Source organism: Rana temporaria, chromosome 5 (assembly GCF_905171775.1).
Source record: "Rana temporaria chromosome 5, aRanTem1.1, whole genome shotgun sequence".
NCBI lineage: Eukaryota > Metazoa > Chordata > Amphibia > Anura > Ranidae > Rana > Rana temporaria.
Window position 1 is genome coordinate 386,691,150 of NC_053493.1, and position 25,888 is coordinate 386,717,037.

The 25,888-nt window shown below is 44.6% G+C and overlaps 1 protein-coding gene across 1 annotated transcript in view; it reads left to right on the forward strand.

The window, feature by feature from the left end:
• COLEC10 (collectin subfamily member 10) overlaps positions 1 to 25,888 on the forward strand; it is a 91,858-nt gene that overhangs the window by 40,613 nt on the left and 25,357 nt on the right. Inside the window, exon 3 of the mRNA XM_040354890.1 lies at positions 15,566 to 15,637. Within this exon, the coding sequence (XP_040210824.1) occupies positions 15,566 to 15,637 (72 nt within the window). The remainder of the gene's footprint in view (positions 1 to 15,565; positions 15,638 to 25,888) is intronic.

The following is a 25,888-nucleotide window of genomic DNA, read 5'->3' on the forward strand; positions in this document are numbered from 1 at the left end:
GCCTTCTCCTCTTAGATTTATTGACTTCATGATGTCACAAAATACACACCCATCAATCCCTCCCCATCACCCTTGTGAGTCTTTTATTGGCCAGTTCATAGAAGGGTGGTTTCTCCTCACAAGTCCATTTCATATTCTTCCAAAAGTCATACAGGCTCCTTCTGGGGTCTGTAAAAGTCAGGATGTGGGGGATGGGAAGGCTTTTCCTGTTACAACTGAGGAATCCAGGAGGGAGGGGGGACACAGAGTGAGTGAGTGGATGGAGTTGCTTTTTGATTTCAACAGCTCTCTCTGTATGTCCATCCAAGTTAAAATATACTTTAAGAACATATCTGACAAAATCTGAAGAATCATTTCAAGGAAAATATACACTCCATTTCAGTGGTTCTAATCATAACACAAAAATATTCATTTTAGTTTCACGTCTATCACACTAGCTGCTCAGAGAGGACCTTTGAGTAGTTTGGAAGTGAAGCTGTGTCTGCAGGGAAGGTCTGGAGGACTTCTTACTAAAAACGTATGTGCCTTTCTTTTGGTTGTTTTTCTGAAGAAAGACTTTTTCCTAATTTATGCTGGAAACAAGCAGGAATTTTGTTGTGACGTTTTGGATGCTGAAGAAAAGCTTTATTTTGTTTTGTCACCAATAAAGATCCTTTGCTTTACTGACACGGTTTTTACGCACTTGACTCGCGGAGCTTAAAGACCCCCAAAGTTTACTATATATATATATATATATATATATATTGTGACAGGAAGTCAGGTAAATCTGGGGGTGTTGTCACAGACGGGAGATACATTTCTTCCTTGTTTAGAAAATTCACCAATTACTATCAGGTGTCAGCTGCAGAGGTAGCCAGAAAGGTTTAAGGACGTTGGATAGCTTCAGCTGTTCAGAATGAGGAAATTAAGGCCTCTATAAGTTGTCCAGAGGATTACTGCTCAATGCTGCATCCTGAGGCTTGTTGAGTTAAGGAGAGCAGTGAGCTGAGGAACACTTCTGAAGGTGAAGTGGTGGTTGATATCTTTGCTGTGTGATAAAAAATCAAAAAGACTATTGTTTTCTGCTGGAAGACCAGCAGTGTCTGCCCAGCAGTAGGCTGTGCCAGACTCCATAGGTAGGTTCCTGTGTTGAGACGGCCCAAGTGGCCAGGGTTTATTTTATGTTTTGTTTTGTTTATGCTGTTTGGTTGCTTGCACTTGTTTCCAGCAATATGGAAGAATAAACCATAACCCTTGTTTTTCAACCACCCTCGGCTGCCTCTCTTTTTCTGCTGTTCTCTCAAACGTGGTCAGAAACATCTCAGGGTCATCATCTGCAGTCATCTTTGGCAATAAGTTGCTTACCCGAAAAGTCATTATGTTACTGGCCTGACTCCCAACCTCGGCCTGCTGTCTCTGAAGCTGTTTCACGATGGCCTCTATTTGCTGCTGGTGTCTCTGTTCCAAGCCTGCAATGCTCTCTTGGTGAGCTTGTTGTTGAGCTGCAAGGCTCTGCTGCAAACCTGCATTTGCCTGCTGTTGATTTGCTATAGCCAGCTGCTTCAGTATCTCCTCCATTTTGGGTTTACTTTAATTGCCCGCGGCACTCCACCATGTGTAAGGGGTTAGCTCGGTAGCGGGGGTGTGTGACCTCCTGAGTGGGTACACACACACTACAGAGAGGCAGCCGAGGGTGGTTGAAAAACAAGGGTTATGGTTTATTCTTCCATCTTGCTGGAAACAAGTACAAGCAACCAAACAGCATAAACAAAACAAAATATAAAATAAACCCTGGCCATTTGGGCCGTCTACCTTCACAACACAGGAACCTACCTATGGAGTCTGGCACAGCCTACTGCTGGACAGACACTGCTGGTCTTCCAGCAGAAAACAATAGTCTTTTTGATTTTTTATCACACAGCAAAAATATCAACCACCACTTCACCTTCAGAAGTCTTCCTCAGCTCACTGCTCTCCTTAACTCAGTGTTTCTCAATTCCAGTCCTCAGGCCCCCCCAACAGGTCAGGTTTTCAGGATTGCCATTATTTTGCACAGGTGATTTGATCAGTTTCACTGCCTTAGTAATCACCACAGCCTTTTCATCTGAGGGAAATCCTGAAAACCTGACCTGTTGGGGGGGCCTGAGGACCGGAATTGAGAAACACTGCCTTAACTCAACAAGCCTCAGGATACAGCATTGAGCAGTAATCCTCTTGACAACATATAGAGGCCTTAATTTCCTCATTCTGAACAGCTGAAGCTATCCAACGTCCTTAAACCTTTCTGGCTACCTCTGCAGCCGACACCTGATAGTAATTGCTGAGTTTTCTAAACAAGGCAGAAATGTATCTCCCGTCTGTGACAACACCCCCAGATTTACCTGACTTCCTGTCACAATATATATATGTGTGTGTGTGTATATATATATATTAGGGCTGTGGAAATTAACTTTTAATTAATCGATTAATCTTTAATTTTTTTGATCGATCCAAAATTTTTGGATCGATCAAAATTATTTTGATTTGTACTCACCTCTCCGCTAGGCTTCAGGGAGTTCCGTCGGAGATCCAGTGACGTCACAGCCACCGGCGGGGCTTGCCGTGTCCATCTGAAGGACTCCTTTGCTGTGCCTTCATATCTGCATGTCGGCGGGACCTCACTATCTGCCACACGCAAGGGCTGTTACACTTCCATCTATCAACCTGGGATTCTACAGCCATCCACTGGGAGTTGTGATAGTTCCCTTCACGGGATTCAGCAGTGGCATCAATAAAATCAAGCGCTCACTAAAATGAAATGAAGGGGATGAAAATATACGTTTAGGAAATGGAATAATGAAATGGTGAAACTCATGAAAAAGCTGAAGGATTAGGAAATAATGAAAAAAGGGGGGGAGGATTTTTGGAGTGGGGCAATGGTCCTATTCAGCTATCCATAAGAATGTTAATAAAAATGAAGAATTAAAACATTGTTAAAAAATTATATATGAATAATAAATTTAAAAAGGGTTTTAGAGTTATTTGTGATAAAAGTTCAGTCCATTGAGAAATTCATGGAACAGTAGCACAAATGTTAATAGATTGGGTATATACTCTCTTGCTTGGAGGGCTGCCAGCTGTCAAGAAGAAGCAATTCTGGAGAAACAATAAAAAAGAACAAAAAGCGGCGCCCTCTAAGCGTAGTATGAAGTTTAATAAGGCGGACAAACGACAACAAATCATATGAGGGGCTACTCACAAAGATAGAGGGAATACAGGTATTTAAATACTGGTGTCATCTGAGGCTGACGTCTGGAAAGCGTAGACTCTGCTGAAAAGGTCTTTATTGCAGGCTTCAGGCAGCGTGATGGTGGATCCACACAATAATGGCCGTGGGGGGTGTCTCTGGGGGTCCCCGGATGATATCACAGCGCTGGTACTGGGGGAGACAAAGACGCCACATTCGGCGCGGTGGAGCGCAGCCGTGGAGCTGTTTTGCGCTCCACGGCTGCGCTCCACCGCGCCGAATGTGGCGTCTCTGTCTCCCCCAGTACCAGCGCTGTGATATCATCCGGGGACCCCCAGAGACACCCCCCACGGCCATTATTGTGTGGATCCACCATCACGCTGCCTGAAGCCTGCAATAAAGACCTTTTCAGCAGAGTCTACGCTTTCCAGACGTCAGCCTCAGATGACACCAGTATTTAAATACCTGTATTCCCTCTATCTTTGTGAGTAACCCCTCATATGATTTGTTGTCGTTTGTCCGCCTTATTAAACTTCATACTACGCTTAGAGGGCGCCGCTTTTTGTTCTTTTTTAATGTTTATTTTGTTACCTACTTGAAGACTATAATAGTTTTAATGCTATTCCCATCGAGCGCTGCCTTTGTGTGTTTTTTGTATCCTGCTATCCATTTTTCCAGTGGTTGGGAGCTGCACTGGGAATCAGCCTGCAAGGAGGAGATCAGCTAAAAGTAGTTGGATCTGTATGTGCGTTATAATTAATCAAAATGAGTTGATTAATCGATTTTAAAAAATCGATTAATCGAACACAAAAATTTTGATCAGTAACAGCCCTAATATATATATATATATATATATATATATATATATATATATATATATATATATATATATATATATATATATATATATATATATATTTTGTGCTGTTGAACTGTAATTAAGTTGTTTCAAGGGGATTCCTCACCTGAGTCTCGGCTGTTTATCCGGGACACAGTTGATCAATAACCCCTTTTTGTAAACATATCCTTACTCCAGTAAAGCCTAATATAATATCTATTTGACTTGTGTTGGAGTGTCATTTAAAGATGCTTGCAAGAAGATGTCTGAACCCAGAGTGTCAGGTGGTTTAGAGTGTTCACAGGGTCAGGGTGGTGCAGATGAACAGGTAAATCGAAGCAGCCCTCAAGGGGGCAGTGCTACATACTTAAAGTGGAGGTTCACCCAAAAAATCTATTTTTAACATTAGATTGAGGCTAATTTTACCAAGCAGAATCTGGTGTTTTTTTTTAAATGAATGCAGTACTTACCGTTTTAGAGATCGATGTTCTCCCGCCGCTTCCGGGTATGGGCTGCGGGACTGGGCGTTCCTATTTGATTGACAGCCTTCCGACGGTCGCATACAGCGCGTCACGAGTTCCCGAAAGTAGCCGAACGTCGGTGCGCAGGCGCCGTATAGAGCCGCACCGACGTTCGGCTTCTTTCGGCAACTGGTGACGCGCTGTATGCGACCGTCGGAAGGCTGTCAATCAAATAGGAACGCCCAGTCCCGAAGATCATACCCGGAAGCCACGGAGAACATCGATCTCTAAAACGGTAAGTACTGCATTCATTTTAAAAAAAACACCCGATTCTGCTTCCCGTAATAAGCCTCAATCTAATGTTAAAAAAAAAAAACGGGTGAACTCCCGCTTTAAGAAATGTCTACATCGGGGGACATTGTTTTTTTATTTTTTAATAAAGGACTTGTCAAAAATTCTTGTACTGTCCTTATTCACTTTTTTGGTGAATGGGTAGGGGTACTATTTCCCACATACTCATTCGCATAGGGGAGACAAGGTGCTTTGGGGTGGGGGGCAGATCCATCTAATCCATCTCCACTCTATCCAAAACTAAAAGAAAAAAAAAAGTTTTGCATTTGGTTCTACTGTACTATAAAAAATATTTTAAAAACTATTAGGGCAGCTCCTTTAGTGGTAGAGTTATTGTCACATTGACATATAGGGACGATGCTTTCATGACTTCTGGTTAAGAAAGGGTTACCCTGCACTGGAAGATTTCTCTGTGTCTTGGTGAGTTAAACAATCTTTGGATCTTCTCACCAACTCATTACATTTTACAGCCATTCTTGATATGTCACAGGAATATGCAACAGTATTTCCTCTACATCATATCAAAGCGGTAGCAGAAGTCTGTACCGTTTTGTTAAAAAATGGGGGGCAGATCCACAAAGAGAGTACACCGGCGTATCTACTGATATGCCAGCGTACTTTCAAATTTCCCGCGTCGTATCTTTGTTTTGAATCCTCAAAACAAGATACAACGGCATCTGGGTTAGATCCGACAAGCGTACGTCTTTGTACGCCTTCGGATCTTAGATGCAATTCTTCGGCGTCCGCTAGGTGGCGTTCCCTTCGTAATCCGCGTAGAGTATTCAAATTAGCTATTTCCGACGATCCACGAACGTACGAGCGGCCGTCGCATTCTTTTACGTCGTCTCTAGTCGGCTTTTTCCGGCGTATAGTTAAAGCTGCTATATGGTGGCGTACTCAATGTTAAGTATGGCCGTCGTTCCCGCGTATAATTTTAAACATTTTATTTAGTTTGCGTAAGTCGTCCGTGAATCGGGCTGGACGTAATTTACGTACACATCAAAACAATGACGTCCTTGCGACGTCATTTAGCGCAATGCACGGCGGGAAATTTAGGGACGGCGCATGCGCAGTTCGTTCGGCGCTTCATTTAAATGAAACACGCCCCCTACTCGCCCCATTTCAATTGCGCGCCATTACGCCGCAAGAGATACACTATGCCACCGTAACTTACGGCGCAAATTCTTTGTGGATTCGAAACTGGGAACAGTAAGTTACAGCGGCGTAGCGTATCTCGCATACGCTGCGCCCATGCAATTGTTTGTGAATCTGCCCCTGGGTCTTTAAATCTGAGTACCACTCATTTTTGTGTTTATTAAAAGTCAACAGCTACAAAAAGTGTAGCTGCTGACTTTTAACCACTTCAATACCGGGCATTTTCACCCCTTCCTGCCCAGGCCAATTTTCAGCTTTCAGCACTGTCACGCTTTGAATGACAATTGCGATGTAACTCCCAAACAAAATTGGCACCCTTTTTTTCCCACAAATACAGCTTTCTTTTGGCAGTATCTGATCATCTCTGCGTTTTTTTTTGCACTTTAAAAAAAAAAGAGCGACAATTTTGAAAAAAAAGCTATATTTTTTACTTTTTGCTATAATAAATATCCCAATTTATTTTTATTTTTTTTAACTATTTTTTTTGCTCAGTTTAGGTGGATATATTTTCTTATACATATTTTTGGCAAAAAAAAAGCGTATAGTGATTGGTTTGCGCAAAAGTAATAGCGCCTACAAAATAGAGGATGGATTTATGACTTTTTATTTTTTACTAGTAATGGTGGTTTATCTATTTTTGTCAGGACTGCGATATTGCGGCGGACAGATCGGACTCTTTTGACACTATTTTGGGACCATTCACATTTATACAGTGAACAGTGCTATAAATATGCATATTACTGTATAAATGTGACTGGCAGGGAAGGGATTAACACTAGGGGGTGGGGAAGGGGTTAAATGTGTTCCCTGGAGTGATTCTTACTGTGGGGGGAGGGGACTGACTGTGAAGGGAGGAGTTCTTATGTACAAGGGAGACACAGAGAGCCACTGCTCGGGAGAGCGCCTGCTTGGGTGCCCCCATAGCAAGCTGCTTACTGCTACCGAGCTAACCCCTCACAATATATATACAGTATATGTATACCGCAATATATGTATTGTGGCCGTTGAGTGGTTTTAAAACCGTAGTGCTGAAACTAGGTCTGCATTATAAAGTATATTTACATTTTAAACTTTTTTCGTAAAAGGAAAAGCTAAAACCCCTGCAGGCTTTTTTGTGTGCCACAGGGGGATATTCCTTCATCTCCTGTGAGAGTAGAGCGCTCAAGAGAGAAGGAAAATGCTATTACAGACAGTTATGCATAGCATACTAGCTCACTATGAAATACTCACCTTAGATCGAAGCCCGCGTAGCGGTCCCCGTACACGGCTCCGGCCGGTGACATCGGTCCCGGAGTTACTTCCGGGTATCGCGGGCTCCGGCGCTGTGATTGCCTGGAGACGTGATGACGTCACTCCTGCGCATGCACACGGAAGCCGCCGGTAACCTCTTTATAGGCTTACCTGTAGTTAAAAGTGGTCTGTAAGGGTTTAAAACTACATATGGACATTTGCATTCATAAAAACTATCTGCATACATATAAAAAGTACATATATCATTTACACTTCACAAAAAAAATCAAGCCTCCACATCACCCTGAACATCCAGTACTATATTCTATATTGCCCCAATCATCATCTCCATAGGGATCACCAAAGCAGAGGTATATGTGTTCCTCAACACATTTCCTAGACCATTGATCTTCTTCAGGAACTCAATGTTAGAATAGTATTATTCCATTACGGTCATTCTGAAATCACTGATAGCATACAGTAACTGGGTGGGGCTGTCCAATAATCCCAAGTGGAAATATCAATGTGGGGATCAATGCCTATAGACAATGTGGACATTCATTATTTGAGGACATATTCACAGACATCAATTGCAAATCGATGTGTTTGATGGATTTTATTTGATACATATAGGATCATGGGTTTCCATTTCATGGACTCCATGTTAATGGCCTACAACTGTTGCTACGTTGAGTGAATAATAAAGTGGGGAAACTATATTATGATAATAATGAGAGTTAAATATAGATAATGAAACAGCATATGAAAAGGATTCCCACCCATTGATCGATTTAGTACTCTCACCACTGGAATGCTCCTTACATTTGTGGTCATTGGGAAGAATGGCCCCTCAAAGACACGCAACAAGAACCTTGGTGTCAATGGTTACTTATCTGAGAGGTAGGTGTTACTCATTGCTCAAGGAACCCCTAACAACCTCTAGATCAGTGGTTCTCAACCTGAGGGTCGAATTATGATTTGCCAGGGATCACCGAAACCAGCACCCCTCTCCGAGCCTATTTGCGGCTGTCCCAGCTGGGCTGTTCCTGGACCCTGTGGCCGCCCACTCAGCCACTTCGCAGCTCCCCATTCAGTTCACAGCATGGCTGGGGGGCAGATACTAGGGGCCAGGTAAAATCAAGCAAAGGGCCGCATCCGGCCGCAGTTTGGAGACCCCTGATCTAGAGGAACCTGGGGTTCCGTGGGACCCTAGTTGAGAAAAGCTGGAGGATCACTTTCAGAGGTCAGTAGAACAGGGGCTATCAGGCATTCGGGAGGTGATCATGCCACCTCTTGGATGTCTCCTATTTTTTGTTATTTCAAGGGGTAGTTTGTAATACACTACCTCACCGCAACTGCGAGCTAGGTGCTTGGCTTATGGTTGTGGCACGCTCCCATGTACCTTACTGGGCATGTTTGGCACGTGGTGCCACTTGTCAGATTCTGCTGTTTGCTGTGGACCTGTAGTAAACATGTCTATAGCCCCTTCCGCCTACAATGGTAGAAAGTGAGTGGTGAGCCGTAACGACTGGGCCTCACTTAGTAACATCCTACCAATATCCTGGGAGTATTCCAGTCAGGCTTCAGGAGGTATGTAAATGTCCTTCACCTATAATCAGGCCTGGATTTCCCACAAGGCCACTGAGGCCAGGTCTTGGGGCGGCAGGGCGCCAAGGGGCGGCAGTGGCATGGAGTCCCCCGACGCCCGGAACATACAGTTAAGGGCGGTAAGTTATGGGGGAATCCGCTCGCTCGTTAACAAGTGATTGCGGCGATGTCGCCGAAATCACTTGTAAAATGTGTGCTCCCGTCCGTCCTCCCCTCTCCCCCCACCTCACATACCTCTCTTTGCTGGCTCTGTCTTCGGGACTCCGTCCTCCCCCCGGCCACCGAGTCTGTCTCCTGTCCCTGCTGCCGATGTACACAGAGAGAGGGGTGAGCTGTGCTCTTCCCATCCCAGCTGTGACAGGAGTTCTAGCACAGTGCTAGGACTCCTGTTTTGGAGGTGACAGGGTCAATAAAGAGAACATGTCACCTCCAATTGCTATCACACAGGCAATTGTTTTCTCCTGTGTGATAGCAAAAAAGTTAAGTGAACAAAATTGATAAAAAATAAATAAATAAGAAGAAATAATAATGAAATTAATAAAATAAAAAAGTCAAGAATAAGAAAAATTATAAGGAAAAATAAAGAAAATTATACAAAAATTAAAAAAAGTAAGCGACAAGCTACAAATAATAATAATAATAATAATAAAAAAAAGTGATAAACAAGTAAAAAAACAAAACAAAACATATTTTAACTAACCGTGCCGCCCATTCTCCGTTGATTTTGGGGGGGGGGGGTTTTGGTTGGCAGGGAGGGGGTGCATTGCGGAACCTGGCCTTGGGGTGGCAGGGAGAGCAAATCCGGCCCTGCCTATAACAAGGGCATTTTTCTACTTTAGTCAGAGCTGCATAGTTTGCTTTTATCCCCAAATATCCTGTACTTGTATAGGCAGTTTTTTTTTTTTGTAAAGGTGAACTAACCCTTTAAGATAGCAGGCATTCACTTTCTGACTCAAGGTCCACTTTAAGCAGAACATAACCCCACATATATTTTTCTTCCATCTCTCCTATTTAAAAGGTGGTGTGTAATAACATCTCATACTGTGAGAGCGGAGGAACGTGCCAAGCTGCCCACACTTCCTGAAGAGTCTGTGATTCTGTTTCCCACATCCCGCACAATTGTAAACCGATGTTCCTCTTCCCTGCTCTGTTTTATTTCATCTGAAGAGAACCTGCAATTTATTGAATTTGTTTTGGATGTCCAGAGCCAGCATATCCCCCAATTAACTCCTTCTCTCCGCTTGCCTCATAATATTTCCAGTAAATGCCCCGCTATCTGTTTTTGGATAAATGTAAATATATTACTCAGTGCTAAGGTATAGTGCGTCACCAGACACATAAAATGCATTTGCAGTGTAATAATAATAGCGTAGTTGTAATATTTAAAATGCATAAAAAAGAAAGAAAAGAAAGAAAGGCTGGCCTCTGGAATCGGCAAGCTGCCCTGGTAAAGCTGGATGAGATGAGATGTTCAAAATTATAAATAAGGTGAACTCCAGGCAAACAGCTACCGTATTTATCGGCGTATACGTGCACTTTTTTCCCCTTAAAATAAGGGGAAAATCGTGGGTGCGCGATATACGCCGATACCTGCTTCCCGCGCTCAGTTTGAACGCCTCCGCCGACATATACCGAGCGCAGTACACTCGGGTACATTCGGCCAGGCTCGGCTTCGCTCATGGTCACGCCCTGTGACGTTTATGCGTGAGAAGCCGAGCGTGGTCGAGCGTGCCCGAGTGTACTGCGCTCGGTATATGTCGGCGGAGGCGTTCAAACTGAGCGCGGGAAGCGGGGATTCGGCTCGGAGACAGCGCGGGAGAAGCCGGGAGGACACCACTGAGGCCGCAGACGGACATTTTTTAAATTGGTCATTAACCACTTAAGGACCGGACCAATATGCTGCTACATGACCCAAGGGGTTTTTACAATTTGGCACTGCGTCGCTTTAACAGACAATTGCGCAGTCGTGCGACGTGGCTCCCAAACAAAATTGACGTCCTTTTTTCCCCACAAATAGAGCTTTTTTTTGGTGGTATTTGATCACCTCTGCGGTTTTTATTTTTTGCGCTATAAATAAAAATAGAGCGACAATTTTGAAAAAAATGCAATATTTTTTACTTTTTGCTATAATAAATATCCCCCAAAAACATATATAAAAAATGTTTTTTTCCTCAGTTTAGGCCGATACGTATTCTTCTACCTATTTTTGGTAAAAAAAATCGCAATAAGCGTTTATCGGTTGGTTTGCGCAAAATTTATAGCGTTTACAAAATAGGGGATAGTTTTATTGCATTTTTATTAATTTTTTTTTTTTACTACTAATGGCGGCGATCAGCGATTTTTTCCGTGACTGCGACATTATGGCGGACACTTCGGACAATTTTGACACATTTTTGGGACCATTGTCATTTTCAGAGCAAAAAATGCATTTAAATTGCATTCTTTATTGTGAAAATGACAGTTGCAGTTTGGGAGTTAACCACAGGGGGCGCTGTAGGAGTTAGTGTTCACCTAGTGTGTGTTTACAACTGTAGGGGGGTGTGGCTGTAGGAATGACGTCATCGATCGAGTCTCCCTATATAAGGGATCACTCGATCAATGCAGCGCCATAGTGAAGCACGGGGAAGCCGTGTTTACATACAGCTCTCCCCGTTCTTCAGCTCCGGGGAGCGATCGCGACGGAGCGGCTATAAACAAATAGCCGCGCCATCGTCCCGGATCGCTCCCCGAGGGAACCCGACCGCCGCATGTAGCGGGGGGGTCCCGATCGGACCCCCGACCCACGTCTAGGCAGGCACGTACAGGTACGTTGATGTGCCTGTCCGTGCCATTCTGCCGACGTATATCTACATGCGGCGGTCGGGAAGTGGTTAAAAACGATCGTGTGTAGGCTACAGAGCATTTTTCTTGCTCTAATTTTTCTCGTAATTTTTCACGTCGGTCGTGTGTAGGCTTTAACGACGGGGAAAAAAACGTGCATGCTCAGAAGCAGGTTATGAGAAGGAACATTTGCATAATCAGCCCAAAGGGTGTCACCAATCGAATGGAACTTCCCCTTTATAGTGCCGTCGTACGTGTTGTATGTCACTGCGCTTTGCTCGAGCATTTTTTTTTTTCAGGATCGTGTGTATGATCCTGAAAGCTTCACAAGAATCACGTCGAGACCTGATCTTCCTTCGCTGCAGTTTCACTTACAGATCTCCTTACCATACTCTTTTCTCCTTATTCCCCCTGTGCTGTCCAATAACTGGGGAGAGCAACGACTGAGAAAACATTCTGCCAAGTGGCTTAAAGCGGTTCTAAAGTCTCAAGGTTTCTTACCTTAAAGCCCTGTACACACAACCGGGATTCCCGGCGGTAATCCCGATGGGAAAACCGAGAACTTGCTCTGTAAAGTTTCCCCGTGTACACACGGTCGGGTTTCCCGTCGGGAAAACTGCAGGGAGAGCTTTGGCCGGGAATCCCGGCCGTGTGTATGCTCCCTCACAGGAAAACTGCCGAGTTTAAAACCGTTGGGAATGCCGGCGGAAAAATAGAAAGCAGGTTCTCTATTTTCCCGCCGTGATTCACTTCAGTTTTCCTGTTGGGAAAACTGCGAGGAAGCATACATACACGACCGGTTTTCCCGGCCAAAAGCTCTCCTAGCAGTTTTCCTGGCAGGAAAACCGGTCGCGTGTACGAGGCTTTAGTCTCGGTTCACACCTAATGCCGATGCGGCTCCCAGCAGGAGTTTTATGTGTCCTGGTTCACTGTTCAGGTCTGAATTCACCCCGTATTTTGGGCTAAATTCAGACCTGAAATGGACCAAAAGACGCACAGGGCTCCGGAGCCGCATCGGAGATATGTAAACCGGCTCCATAGAGAGCCATTCACATTCTCCTGCTATTTATTGCAAATTGGATGTGGAGATGCCGCATCCAATTCGCAATAGTGTGAACCTGGCTTACTGCATTCCATGCATTATGGTAAAAAAGCTTCCATGTCAGACTCCCCCCTCACCCAGTCTTTATACTTACCTGAACCCCATCGCGATCCACCACCTGGCTTTGTCCCACCTCCCTGGGCAGACCAATACCTGCAGGAGCCATTGGCTCCCACTCCTGTCAGTGAACTCCAGTGACAAGGTAGTGGGGGGGACGGGGCCGAGCCTCGCTGTCTGTGTCAATAGACGCAGCCTGCATGAGTCCCCCCACGGGAATCAGTTTCCTATTGGGGGCAATAGCGAGAGAGGAGGAGCCAGGCGTGCCGGCGGGGGACCCAAGAAGAGGAGGATTGTGGCCGCCCCTGGCTCCTCCTCTAAGTATAGGCATGTTTGTTTATTTTTTTTTAAATGTCCTTTACAACCACTTTAACCACTTCAGCTCCAGAACATTTACCCTCCTGAATGACCAGGACATTTTTTGCGATACGGCACTGCGTTACTTTAACTGACAATTGCGCGGTCATGCAACGCTGTACCCAAATTAAATGAATGTCCATTTTTCCCTCAAATAGAGCTTTTTTTTGGTGGTATTTGATCACCTCTGCGTTTTTTATTTTTTGGGCTATAATCAAGACTGACAATTTAAAAAACTTTCCTTTACTCACCATGCACATCACATGGACTTCTACTGCTGCTCAGTGATTCTACACATTAAGGGATTGATTTCCTAGACAAACACACTGCTTCAGGATTTACTTTTTTACCCATGGTCTCTATGTCTGCTCCATTATTGGATCAGCTGATATCTATCAAGTCGCATACTGAGACAATTAGGACCATTCACCTTTACCCATGCCATGTCTGCCGCTTGACGTCCTCCCTGGGGGTATCTGTGTTTGCTTTCTCCCCCTCAGCTCCTGTGTCACACTTTGGCTGCTGCCGTCCATTTGGGGGTTCAGCAATGGAGACACTGGCTTCGTTCATTGATACATTCCATCTGCATCCACCCCTGATGAGCGAGCAATGATCTCGCGAAACGTGCGTCGGGTTCTCTGATGCGTGCATTTGTATATACTGCATTGTATAACGTTTGTATCAATTTTAATTACCTTTTATTATGTGCAAATCTATTGGCTGAGCTACCATGCTGTATTATTCATGTATGTACATCTATTTTAATAAAAAATATATACTGTTACTATTTTTGTTACTTGGTGGTATTTGATCACCTCTGCGTTTTTTATTTTTTGGGCTATAAACAAGACAAGAAAAAAAAACAAAACATAATTTTTTACTTTCTGCTATAAAACACAACCAATAAAAAAATGAAATTTCTTCATCAATTTATTTTGCTTCATATTTTTGGTAAAAAACAAAACAATAAGCGTATAATATTATTGTTATTATTATTATACAGGATTTACAACATGAGGGCAGGCTGTAGAGTTACAATACAGGAGGGATCAGAGGGCCCTGATCATTAGAGTTTACAATCTAGAAGCGTATATTGATTGGTTTGGGCAAAAGTTATAGCATCTACAAAATATGGGATCGATTTATGGAGTTTTTATTTATTTTTGCTGCTAATGGCGGCGATCAGCAAATTATAGCAGGACTGCAATATTGCGGCAAACAAATCGAAAACAAAGTGACACTTTTTGGGGACCAGTGACACTAATACATTGATCAGTGCTAAAAAAATATGCACTGTCACTGTGCTAATGACACTGTCTGGGAAGGGCAATCAAAGGGTTAAATGTGTGCCTAACCAGTGTTAATGTGCGTGCTGTTTTTACTAGCAGTCAGCACCCTCTGATTGTTTTGTTCTGCAGCCAATCGCAGCACAGCTGGAGTGGCGGGGGGGGCGCGCGGATCACATACTCGGTACGTAATCAGGTTGCCCCTGCTGCCATATGTCTACAGTGGACAGTCTGCAAGTGGTTAAAGAGGACGCCGACAGCCAGCGCTACCCAGCTAAATTAAATAAAACACACATAACGGAGCTCTTTTACCTGCCAAACGATTTGTATTTCTGTCCATTTAGCCCTAAGATTTACACTGCTGTACTACACACCACAGTCCTACCTGGCAGGAGGGGGGAGCTGATCTTTCTCTGATGGAGTTTCATTTTTAACTCTCCTTCCCATTCCCACTCTGTGACTAAACAGTAAAAGGTAAACATAGTAGCACACGGAGGAGTTCATCTCACTTTCACACCTTTGTGGAGATTGTCCTTCACTTCCTGTCTTGGTGACAACATTGATAACAAAAACTTAACTTGTGTGTTTTACCTTTAAAGGGGTTGTAAAGGTATAGTTTTTTTTTTTATTATTGTTATGTCATGTCATACTTACCTCCACGGTGCAGTTTGTTTTGCACAGAATGGCCTTGATCGTCCTCTTCTGGGGTCCCATGGCAGCTGCCTCGGCTCCTCCCCACATTAGATGACCCCATCTGGGAAGCTGTCTCCTGAGGGGGTTACCTTGCAGGCGCACTCCTGAGTCATACACTTGGCATCCATAGCCGCCAAGTGTATGACTCGGCCCCCGGCGCCCATGTCATTGGATTTGATTGACAGCAGCGGGAGCCAATGTCTGCGCTGCTATCAATCTATCCAATGAAGAGCCAAGAAGCCATGAAGAGAGCGACGCGGGATCGCGCCCACAGAAATTCGGGGCTCAGGTAAGTAAAACGGGGGGAGGGGGGCTGGGTGGTTAAAGAGAAACTGAATTCTTAATATGTTGTGTATCATTTTTTGTGCTTCCTCCTTAATCCTTAATTATATTTTTTTTCAGGTGATGTTGGTGAAAATGGGGATATTGGTGAGATTGGAAAACCGGGAAAAGAAGGTCCTATGGGATCAAAAGGTAAAATACATTTGTGGAATATTTTCCCTGTATTTAGGTGGAGTGGAATTTTAAAAATGAAATTTAGGTATGGCAATTTTTACATTGTTCCATTGTCCAGCTTGGACCACTGTTAGTATATACAGAATGGCCCAGATTCTCAAAGGCGTTACGACGGCGCAACACCATTTCCGCCGTCGTAACTCCTCATCTGGCCCCGGGTATCTATGCGACTGATTCTTAGAATCAGTTACGCATAGATACCCATTAGATCTGACAGGTGTAAGGCTCTTACGCTGTCAGATCTTAAAAGCTATTTTTTTTCCCGCTGCTAGGTGTCGCATCGTCGTTTTCCCCGTCGTCTATGCAAATTAGGTAATTACGCGAGATTCCCGCACATATGCGCGGTCGACGCTTAGAATTTACGTCGTTTCCGTAGCGTACGCGACGCGTAAGGTTGCCCCTGCTATTAAGAGGGGCAACCAATGTTAAGTATGGCCGTCGTTCCCGCGTCGAATTTAAAAAAAATTACGTTGTTTGCGTAAGACGTCCGTGAATGGCGCTGGACGCCATTTACGTAAACGTCTAAGCAAATGACGTTGGGACGATGTCATTTAGCGCAATGCACGTCGGGTAATTTACCCGACGGAGCATGCGCAGTACGCTCGGCGCGGGAGCGCGCCTAATTTAAATGGTGCCCGCCCCATTTGAATTGGGCGGGCTTGCGCCGAGCGATTTAACGATACACCGCCGCAAGTTTACAGGTAAGTGTTCTGAGAATCAGGCTGTAAACCTGTAAACCTGCGGCGGTGTAACGTAAATCACATACGTTACGCTGCCCAGGAGCAACGTTAATGTATGAGAATCTGGGCCTATGTGTCATACCTATTGGATCCCCATGGAAGCTGGAAATCACTGCAGTAGGCAACGCTGCTCCAATGATCTGCGCTTGCTTTCGGGCCCCGCGCTGAGAACACTTTGGGGTTGATTTAGTAAAACTGGAGAGTGCAAAATCTGGTGCAGCTTTGCGTAGACACTGATAAGCTTTCAGGTTTCTTTGTCAAAGCTCAATTAACCACTTCAGCCCCGGAAGAATTTACCCCCTTCCTGACCAAGCCCTTTTCTGTGATAAAGAACTGTGTCGCTTTAACCGACAATTGCCCAGTCATGCGACATTGCACCCAAACAAAATTGACGTCCTTTTTTCCCCACAAATAGAGCTTTCTTTTGGTGGTATTTGATCACCTCTGCGGTTTTTATTTGTTGTGCTATAATAAAAAAAATACTGACAATTTTGAAAAAAAAAAAACAATATTTTTTACTTTTTGCTATAATAAATATCCCCCAAAAAATATATTAAAAAAATAATTTCTTCCTTAGTTTAGGTCGATGTGTATTCTTCTACATATTTTTGGTAAAAAATAAAATAAAAATCGCAATAAGCGTATAGTGATTGGTTTGTGCAAAAGATATAGGGCCAGATTCTCGTAGGAGTTACGCCGGCGTATCTCCAGATATGCCGTCGTAACTCTGAGTTTGAGGCGTCGTATCTATGCGCCTGATTTATAGAATCAGTTACTCATAGATTTGTCTTAGATCCGACTGGCGTAAGTCTCTTACGTCGTCGTATCTAAGTTGCATATTTACGCTGGCCGCTAGGTGACGCTTCCGTCGATTTACGCGTCGAATATGGTAATGAGCTAGATACGCCGATTCTCAAAACGTACGTGCGGCCGGCGCATTTTTTTACGTTGTTTGCGTAAGGCTTTTTTCGGCGTATAGTTACCCCTGCTCTATGAGGCGTAGATGAGGCGTACTAATGTTAGGTATGGACGTCAGAACAGCGTAAAATTTTTCACGTTTTACGTTGTTTGCGTAAGTCGTCCGTGAATGGGGCTGGACGTAAGTTACGTTCATGTCGACTAGGCATTGAGCGGGCGCAATTTAATTTAAAAAATCGACGTGATCCTGAGCATGCGCGCGCATGCGCCGTTCGATAAAACCGTCATTTACGTGGGGTCACAATAAATTTACATAAAACACGCCCACATCTTCCACATTTGAATTAGGCGGGCTTACGCCGGCCAATTTACGCTACGCCGCCGCAACTTACAGAGCAAGTGCTTTGTGAATACTGCACTTGTCTGTCAAAGTTGCGGAGGCGTAGCGTAAATACGATACGCTACGCCTGCACACAAATACGCGCTCCCTACGAGAATCTGGGCCATAGCATTTACAAAATAGGGGATAGATTTATGGCATTTTTATTAATATTTTTTACATTTTTATTATGGGAAAGATTTTTGTAATTTTTATGGCATTATTATTATTATATATTTTTTTACTAGTAATGGCGGCGATGATTTTTATCGAGACTGCGATATTGCGGCGGACAGACTGGACACTTTTGACACTATTTTGGGATCATTGACATTTATACAGCGATCAGTGCTATAAAAATGCACTAATTACTGTGTAAATGTCACTGGCAGAGAAGGGGTTAACACTGGGAGGGCGATCAAGGGGTAAAGTGTGTCCTAGGGATGTGTTCTAACTGTAGGGGGGATGGGCTCACTAGAACATGACAGAGATCACTGCTCCTGATCACTGGGAACACTAGATCCCTGTTATCTTGTTAGGCAGAACAGGGAAATGCTTAATTTTTTATAGGCCTCTCCCCGTTCTGCCTCTCCATGCCACGATCGCGGGCCACTGGTGGACATCAAGTCCATGGGACCCGCTAGCTGCTGATGACGGAGGTACGCCCTTTTGCGCAGCAGTGCCATTCTGCCGATGTATGTCGCCGTGCAGCATTCGGCAAGTGGTCAAACAAGCTAAAGATAGAAGCTGATTGGCTTCCATGCACAGCTGCACCAGACTTTGCACTCTCCAGGCTTAGTAAATGAACCCCACTGCATTCATTGAAGCAAATGGAAATCACTTTTAGAGTGGTGCCCCCTACAGTGATTTCCAGCTTCCATGGGTATCCTACAGGTATGGCGCATACATGTTTACATTGGTGCAAGCTGGGTCAGTGAAACTATGAAAAAATTGCATATCTGGAATTCAACTTTAATTGCAAAAAAAATGTATCTACTGCTTAAAATATTAGGAGGTTATTTTTCAAACTTCAATTTCGCGATCGTCAGTGACAACAGGGACTGTATAGGCCTTAACTAATACACAATATCAGATTAATACAAGGGTAAATATTGGGAAAAAAAGGTGGGCCAAAATGGCCCTAAATCGGACTTTAGAGGCAAAATGGACGAGAGTATAGTAAAAATATATTTTATTGATAGCAATTAATCGCACACAGAGCAAGTATCAAAATAATTAAAAAAAAAACACAAACAATTAATACACAATAGACATAAATGTTTGGTGTGAACAAAATGTTGACACCATATAGACAGCAGTGAGCCCCTGTGCATCAACACGTTTCGCTGTTTTTCTTTTCGTCAGGACACACTCAGGAGTTGTTGGAAAGAACAGATCTCACTATCTATAATAAAGCACATCAATCTGATATTGTGTATTAGTTAAGGCCTATACAGTCCCTGTTGTCACTGACGATCGCGGGTGTCTGGCGGACATCGCGCCCGGCAGGCACACGCATCGGCTCCCGAGCGATGCGCCGGGCACGTTGTTTCCCCGCGGCGCGCCCCCACCGGCGCACACGGGGAATGACAACAATAGGACATCCAAAGATGTCCACTCGGCACTTTAGAGCCGCGCTGTGGACGTCTTTCGTCCATAGCGCGGATCCCAAGTGGTTAAAGGGGTTGTAAAGGTACAATTTTTTTTTCCTAAATAGCTTCCTTTACCTTAGTGCAGTCCTCCTTCACTTACCTCATCCTTCCATTTTGCTTTTAAATGTCCTTATTTCTTTTGAGAAATCCTCACTTCCTGTTCTTCTGTCTGTAACTCCACACAGTAATGCAAGGCTTTCTCCCTGGTGTGGAGTGTTGTGCTCGCCCCCTCCCTTAGGCTACAGGAGAGTCAGGACACTCTCTACGTTGCAGATAGAGAAAGGAGCTGTGTGTTAGTGGGCGTCCTGACTCTCTTGTAGTCCAAGGGAGGGGGCAAGTACAACAGGGCCCTACAAGAGTCAGAATTAGTGGTAACAGATAAATACAAAATAAGTTATAACAACTATGCGGACCTGTGTAAGCACACTGCAAAGGAGCCCCTTCAGCAAGATATCCACACTAAAGCACCTCCTTGCCAAGCCTCACCCAGCTCTTCTTAACAACAACGCTGTACAGTACTAATGAAACCAATTACCGAACTAAAGAGTATGTAAATAGATATCAACAGTTTGCTATATCTAATAGGCAGTCTCTAGATCAGTGGTCCCCAACCTTTGTGGCACCGGGGACCGCTTTTGGTGTAGTCACTTTTTTCAGGGCCCATGGGGGGGGCATCATATAAGGAAGGCGGGTGTTTTGCGGAGTGTTACAACCCACCCTGCACTGTAAAGGAGCACTGTAATATAAAGGGGCCTGCACTGTAAGGATTACACTCCCCTTTATATCACAGTGCCCTTTTGCAGTCATGGCCCCCCATCGCAGTCCTCCCTTCAGCCATGGCCCCCCATCACAGTCCTCCCTGCGGTTATGACCCTCACCCAATCACAGTCCTCCCTGCAGTCATGACCCCCACCCCCATCACAGTCCGCCCTGCATTAATGCACCCCCCCACCCCAATCATAGTCCTCCCTGCAGTCATGCACCCCCTTTCCCCCTCCAATCACAGTCCTCCCTGCAGTTATGCACCCCCCTCCCCCCCTCCAATCACAGTACTCCCTGCATAGTGCCAATTTAATAGCTGCCTTCCCTGCAGCCTATGTCTATTTCCTCATGCTTCATCAAGAGGTGAACCCTGTCACGGATCGCAGTATAGTTAGCAGCCTGTATGTATTCTGCCATTTCTCCCGAGTGGCCGACAATGTCAGCCTATTAGCATGGCAGGGGGCGGGACGGCTGCAGATCGTGGCAGAGAGTGAAAAACTCTTCATAATAACAAGTGAGCAATCGCCCGCATGTTAATATAAGTTTGGCAGCTCTCGCTCTCTGTCGCGATCTGTAGCCGTCCCGCCCCCTGCCTTGCTAATAGGCTGACATTGTCGGCCGCTCGGGAGAAATGGCAGAATACATACAGGCTGCTAACTATACTGCGGTCCGTGACAGGGCTCACCTCTTGCTCCGATGGCGGCCCGCTCGACAACAGGCCACAGACCGGTACTGGTCCGCGGCCCGGAGGTTGATGACCCCTGCTCTAGATAATATACTCCACTAATGCGGTTTGGTGGGCCAGACCAAACCTCAATACAAATGATCTCAGCAGTTCGTGCACTCCCGCGTAGGCATGCGTTGGCACGCAAAGGGTAATTTGTAATTCAAAAAAGGGAATATGTCAACTGGAGGGAAATGCCAGTTAAATCCCAGTGGTGAATGCAAACAATCCACCCTCCTGCCACACAGTCAGTAGGTTTGGGCAGGTGCCCATCTCACCCAACCAGATTAGGCCTTGTCCTCCCGGAACACTCCGTCTGCGAACTCCGATTCACAGTCCTTCAGGATGACACTCTCTGGTTCTCTCACAAGTCACCGTCGTGCTGGGACACCGTCCAATCACTCCGTCAGGGATGCTCCCTCTGTCGCTGGATGGTGATCCACTCGGGTATGGCTAGGCCTCAGGCTTCGGCCTAGGTTTCCAGTGAGACACCTCAACGCAGGCCTCCTTCTGGGTTGGAGAGGCAGTCCCGAGAGAGCGCGCCAAGAATGTCCTCTTTCTTAAATTACCTAACCCAGAAGTCTGTGCGGGCAGCAAAGCATTCTGGGGTTGTACAGTTGCTCTCTGGGTATTGTAGTCTATAACAAAACCAGGGGAATGGAGTCTCTTTCTCCCTGTACTCAATTTCCCAAAATTCCTTGTTGTAACAATGCAAAGTAAATATAAGGTGGCTATATCACAACTTGACCACCGGAGGGAGCCGAGATCCTTCTTGATCAGCAGATGGTAGTCTTTAGGTCACATAAAAGGTGATGCCCCGCTATACTAGGTTATCAGATTCTGCTCGCTTGGTAGACACGTGTACTGCCGAAAAATGTGTTAGTTTTCGTTTCATTTGTTTTTTGTGTTCTTCGTAAATTTGAAAATACAAAAAATTTGACAATTCGAAAACTCGGAATTCATACATTTAAAAAAAATTGAAAATACATAAATTAAAAAAATCGTAAATTTGAAAATTCATAAATTCGAAAATTCATAAATTCGAAAATTCATAAATTCAAAAATTCGTAAATTCGTAAATTTGAAAATTCGTAAATTTGAAAATTCGCAAATTCAGGAAATTCGCAAATTCAGGAAATTCGCAAATTCAGGAAATTCGAAAATTAGAACGAAAATCCAAAAATCTAAATAATAACCAACTAATAATAACTATTAAGTTATAGGTATTGGAATTTCCATTCAAATTTGTCTGTTAGTGAACGTAACAAATATACAAATTCATCTGAAGTTACAAATGATCTGAAATAAAGAATGCCGCATCTAGACAAATGGAACAAATAGATGCGGCTAGCAGGACTTTTGGAGCGGTCCTGCTAGCGTACCGCTTCAGTGCAGGATTTTTTCAGGCGGTATTTAGTCGCTATTTTTAACGCTAAACCGGTCAGTGTGAAAGGGGCCTTTATTGTTATTTATTATTATTATTTGTTAAGTTTCATTCGTTTAGATACGGCATTCGTTATTATGGATAATTCGGAGCTTCGGATAAGTTCGTATTCATTACGTTCACTTACGAAAAGGTTTCTTTTCAGTAAGAGCTGTGAAATTTGGAAAAGACTCCCTCCAGAGGTGGTTCTGGCCAGCTCAGTAGATTGCTTTAAGAAAGGCCTGGATACTTTCCTAAATGTATATAATATAACTGAGCACTAAGGGCCAGATTCACAAAGCACTTGCACCAACTTAACTCGAGATGCGCGGCGTAATTGAAAGATGCGCCGCGCGTATTTTTGCGCCTGATCCTCAAAACGAGTTACGCCTGAAATCCTGTTTTTTCCGTCCTACCTAAAAAAATTACACCGGCGCTTCTTCGAGCGCAAAATACGCTAGACAGACCGCTGTTTTGATAGGCAAAGATGCAAATGAGGGAGATAAGGCGATCCAAAAAATTAAGTGTGTGCGGCGTAGATTACGCCCTGTGCGCTTCTGTTAGTTTCATGGTGTAAAATTACACTTTATAAAAGCAGCCCTAACTTTACACCAGCCGTGTAAATGTCAGCTAAAGCAACACCATTAAGGAAGAGCTGAGCACACACACTTGCAGGACAACAATCTGTATGCCAACATGCCAGGGGCATCCATGCGCATAGCTAGACTAGTGACTTTAGTAACCGAGGGTACCCCCTCTTCTGAGGGAACAGCAGTCAGGAGACGCCTCGCAGAATGCATCTTTGCACAGTAAACACACACATTAATCATGTCACAATGAGAATGCATGCATGCACACCCACTGTGGTCCCTAGCACAGACACATCACATGCACATCTAATTGGATTAGATCCAAGTACCCCTCCAATGGTACTTGGGAGCAGTAACGCCATGCCACGGCTCCAATTATGTCACTGTGCATTCTTACACCATTCACATGGACCTGGGATCACTTCTCCCTGGTCCTGGGGATCCCTACTCCACCAAAACTGAGGATGACACCCTTATTTAATCAGGAATGTCACCCCCACATTCACACATCATTCACACACATAAAACAAATCATAAGTACAGTATAAAAAAATAAAAAATAAAAAATAAAAAGTACCCCCAAAAATTAACGGCGGCGGCTACGCCTGGGCCGCCCACGGCCACGGCCAACCAGAGGAGCCTCCTGGGGGGGGGGGGGTGAGCAGGGTAAGGAGGAGCCTCCTGGGGGGGGGGTGAGCAGGGGAAAGAGGAGACTCATGGGGGGGTGAGCAGGGGAAGGAGGAGCCTCCCCTGGTGACTGTCCTCTTGCTGGCCTGCCCTCCATGGCCACTGCTATCCTGTTCAGACAGATTGTGAGGGCAGCTGTATTGGCCTGGACAGCCCGGGTATTGTCCTGGACAGCCTGGGTCAGGGCACTCACCTCCTGGGCCACGCCTGTTGTGGCGGTCTGCAGGTCACACAAGCATGTGATGACCGCCAAGGAGTTTGTGGCCACATCAGTGAGTGACTCCTTAATTGAACCCAGGCTGTCCTCCATCTGGCTCAGAGTCTGTTTGATCTGAGCCAGATTGCGGGTCTGCCGGGCATTGTCCCTCTGCAGACTGGCCGGCAGACGCTCGGCCACCCCCCTGGTCTCATGGGTCGCCATCCTGCCTGCAGCCGAGTCTTGTGGCCTGGGAGGAGGGGAGAGAGAGACCCTTGTGGGTTGAGGCCTGTTGGGGGAGGAGTGGGAGGGGCTACCCCTGATGGTGGCCTGACTGCTGCCAGCCTCAGGGGTAAACAAATCCGAGGCCAAAAGGACTTCCCTGGCAATGTCCATATCTTCATCCTCAGCCTCCACCCCCTCATCCTCCTCCCCCTCAACCTCCCCATGAGGGGAGGTATGGCCACTCTTCTGCAGGCTGTTGTCCAGGGGATGGTGCAGCCTGGCCTGATGGCCCAGCAACCTCCTGGCCTGATGGGCCAGCAATCTCCTGGCCATGTGTGGAGGACACAAAACAATCACAGGTTGGAGGATCCACACACTTGGCACATCTTCCCTTCCCCCACCCACACATGCTAATCACCAGATAGAAAATCCCAAAACTTACCTGTCCTCACAGGAGAATCAGATTGATAGCCAGGCAGGCCCACCACCTGCTGTGGGTGGAAACACCTGGCCACTGCCCATTCCTCCTCACTCAGCCTGATGGGGCAGGGTGCGCCTCCTCCAGTGCTTACTTCCTTCCCACTTGAAATAACCCCGCCTTACGCCTCGGGATTTAAGTTACGCTTGCGCAATTTTGTGCGCAAATGCGCTGTGGATACGGCACTTACGACACCAAATTAGGGCGCCGTAACTTAAATGACATAAGTTTTGAGTAACTTAATTTGCGCCGCTGTTTGTGAATCTGGCCCTAAGATTTATAGGTAAAGTTGATCCAGGGAAATCTGATTGTCTCTCGGGTGTCAGGAAGGAATTGTTTCGCCTTCCACTGGATTGTATGATATTTTTTATTTATTTATTTTTATGGTTGAACTAGATGGAATTTTTTCAACCTAAACAAATGGAATGGAACAAATTAATAATAAATAATAATAATAAAAAGTTTATAGTATTATTATTAGATTGTTACGTTCCATACTTTTAGATGCGGCATTCGTTATTTTGGATCATTCGTAACTTTGGTTAAATTGATATCCGTTACGCTCACTAACAGCTAAATTTGAAAGGAAATTCCAATACCTATAATTTAATAGTTAGTAATAGTCAGAGCTTTTTTTCTCCGAAAATAGGTGCAGGAACTCAACAACGACCCCGTTCAGATTTCACAAACAGTAGAAGGGTCTTAAAGGGGCATTGAATACCAGGATTGCATTACATACAGAGAGCAGAGTTTGGGTGGTTACACACAGAGTGCAGAGCTGTCACTCGTAAACACAGAAACCAGACTTCTGTGTTTACAAGTGATTGTGGTGAGCAGACACCAAAGGGTATGAGCCAGAGGTTGAGTTCCCCCAAGTTCCCCCTGAAAAAAAGCCCTGGTAATAGTCAAGTTATTATTAGTTAGTTATTTCAGATTTTCGGGTTTTCGAATTTTCATTCTTTAGAATTTTCAGATTTTCATTTTTTATTTGCGATTTACCAAATTTAGAATTTTTGCAAATTTCCGAAATTTCTAATTTAGAATTCTCGAATTTCCGAAATGTTGATATTCCGAAATTTTGAATTTCCAAATTTCCGAAATTTTGAATTTTCACATTTCTAGAATTTGGAATTTTCAAATCTCTGAAATTCCAAATTTCTGAAATTTTGATTAGATATTTAGAAATTCGGAAAATGGGAAATTTCGGAAATTAACTAATTAGTCCAAATTTATTAAAAAACTAATTCGGAGCATAGGGCCTTTTATGCTTGTTTGAGGCTAGGTTAAATACATTGGGCCAGATCCACAGACAGTGTACGCCGGCGTATCTACTGATATGCCGGCGTACTTTTAAATTACCCGCATCGTATCTTTATTTTTAATCCTCAAACCTGTCACGGAACCATGAACCAGACGTACAACAAGAGATAAGTGA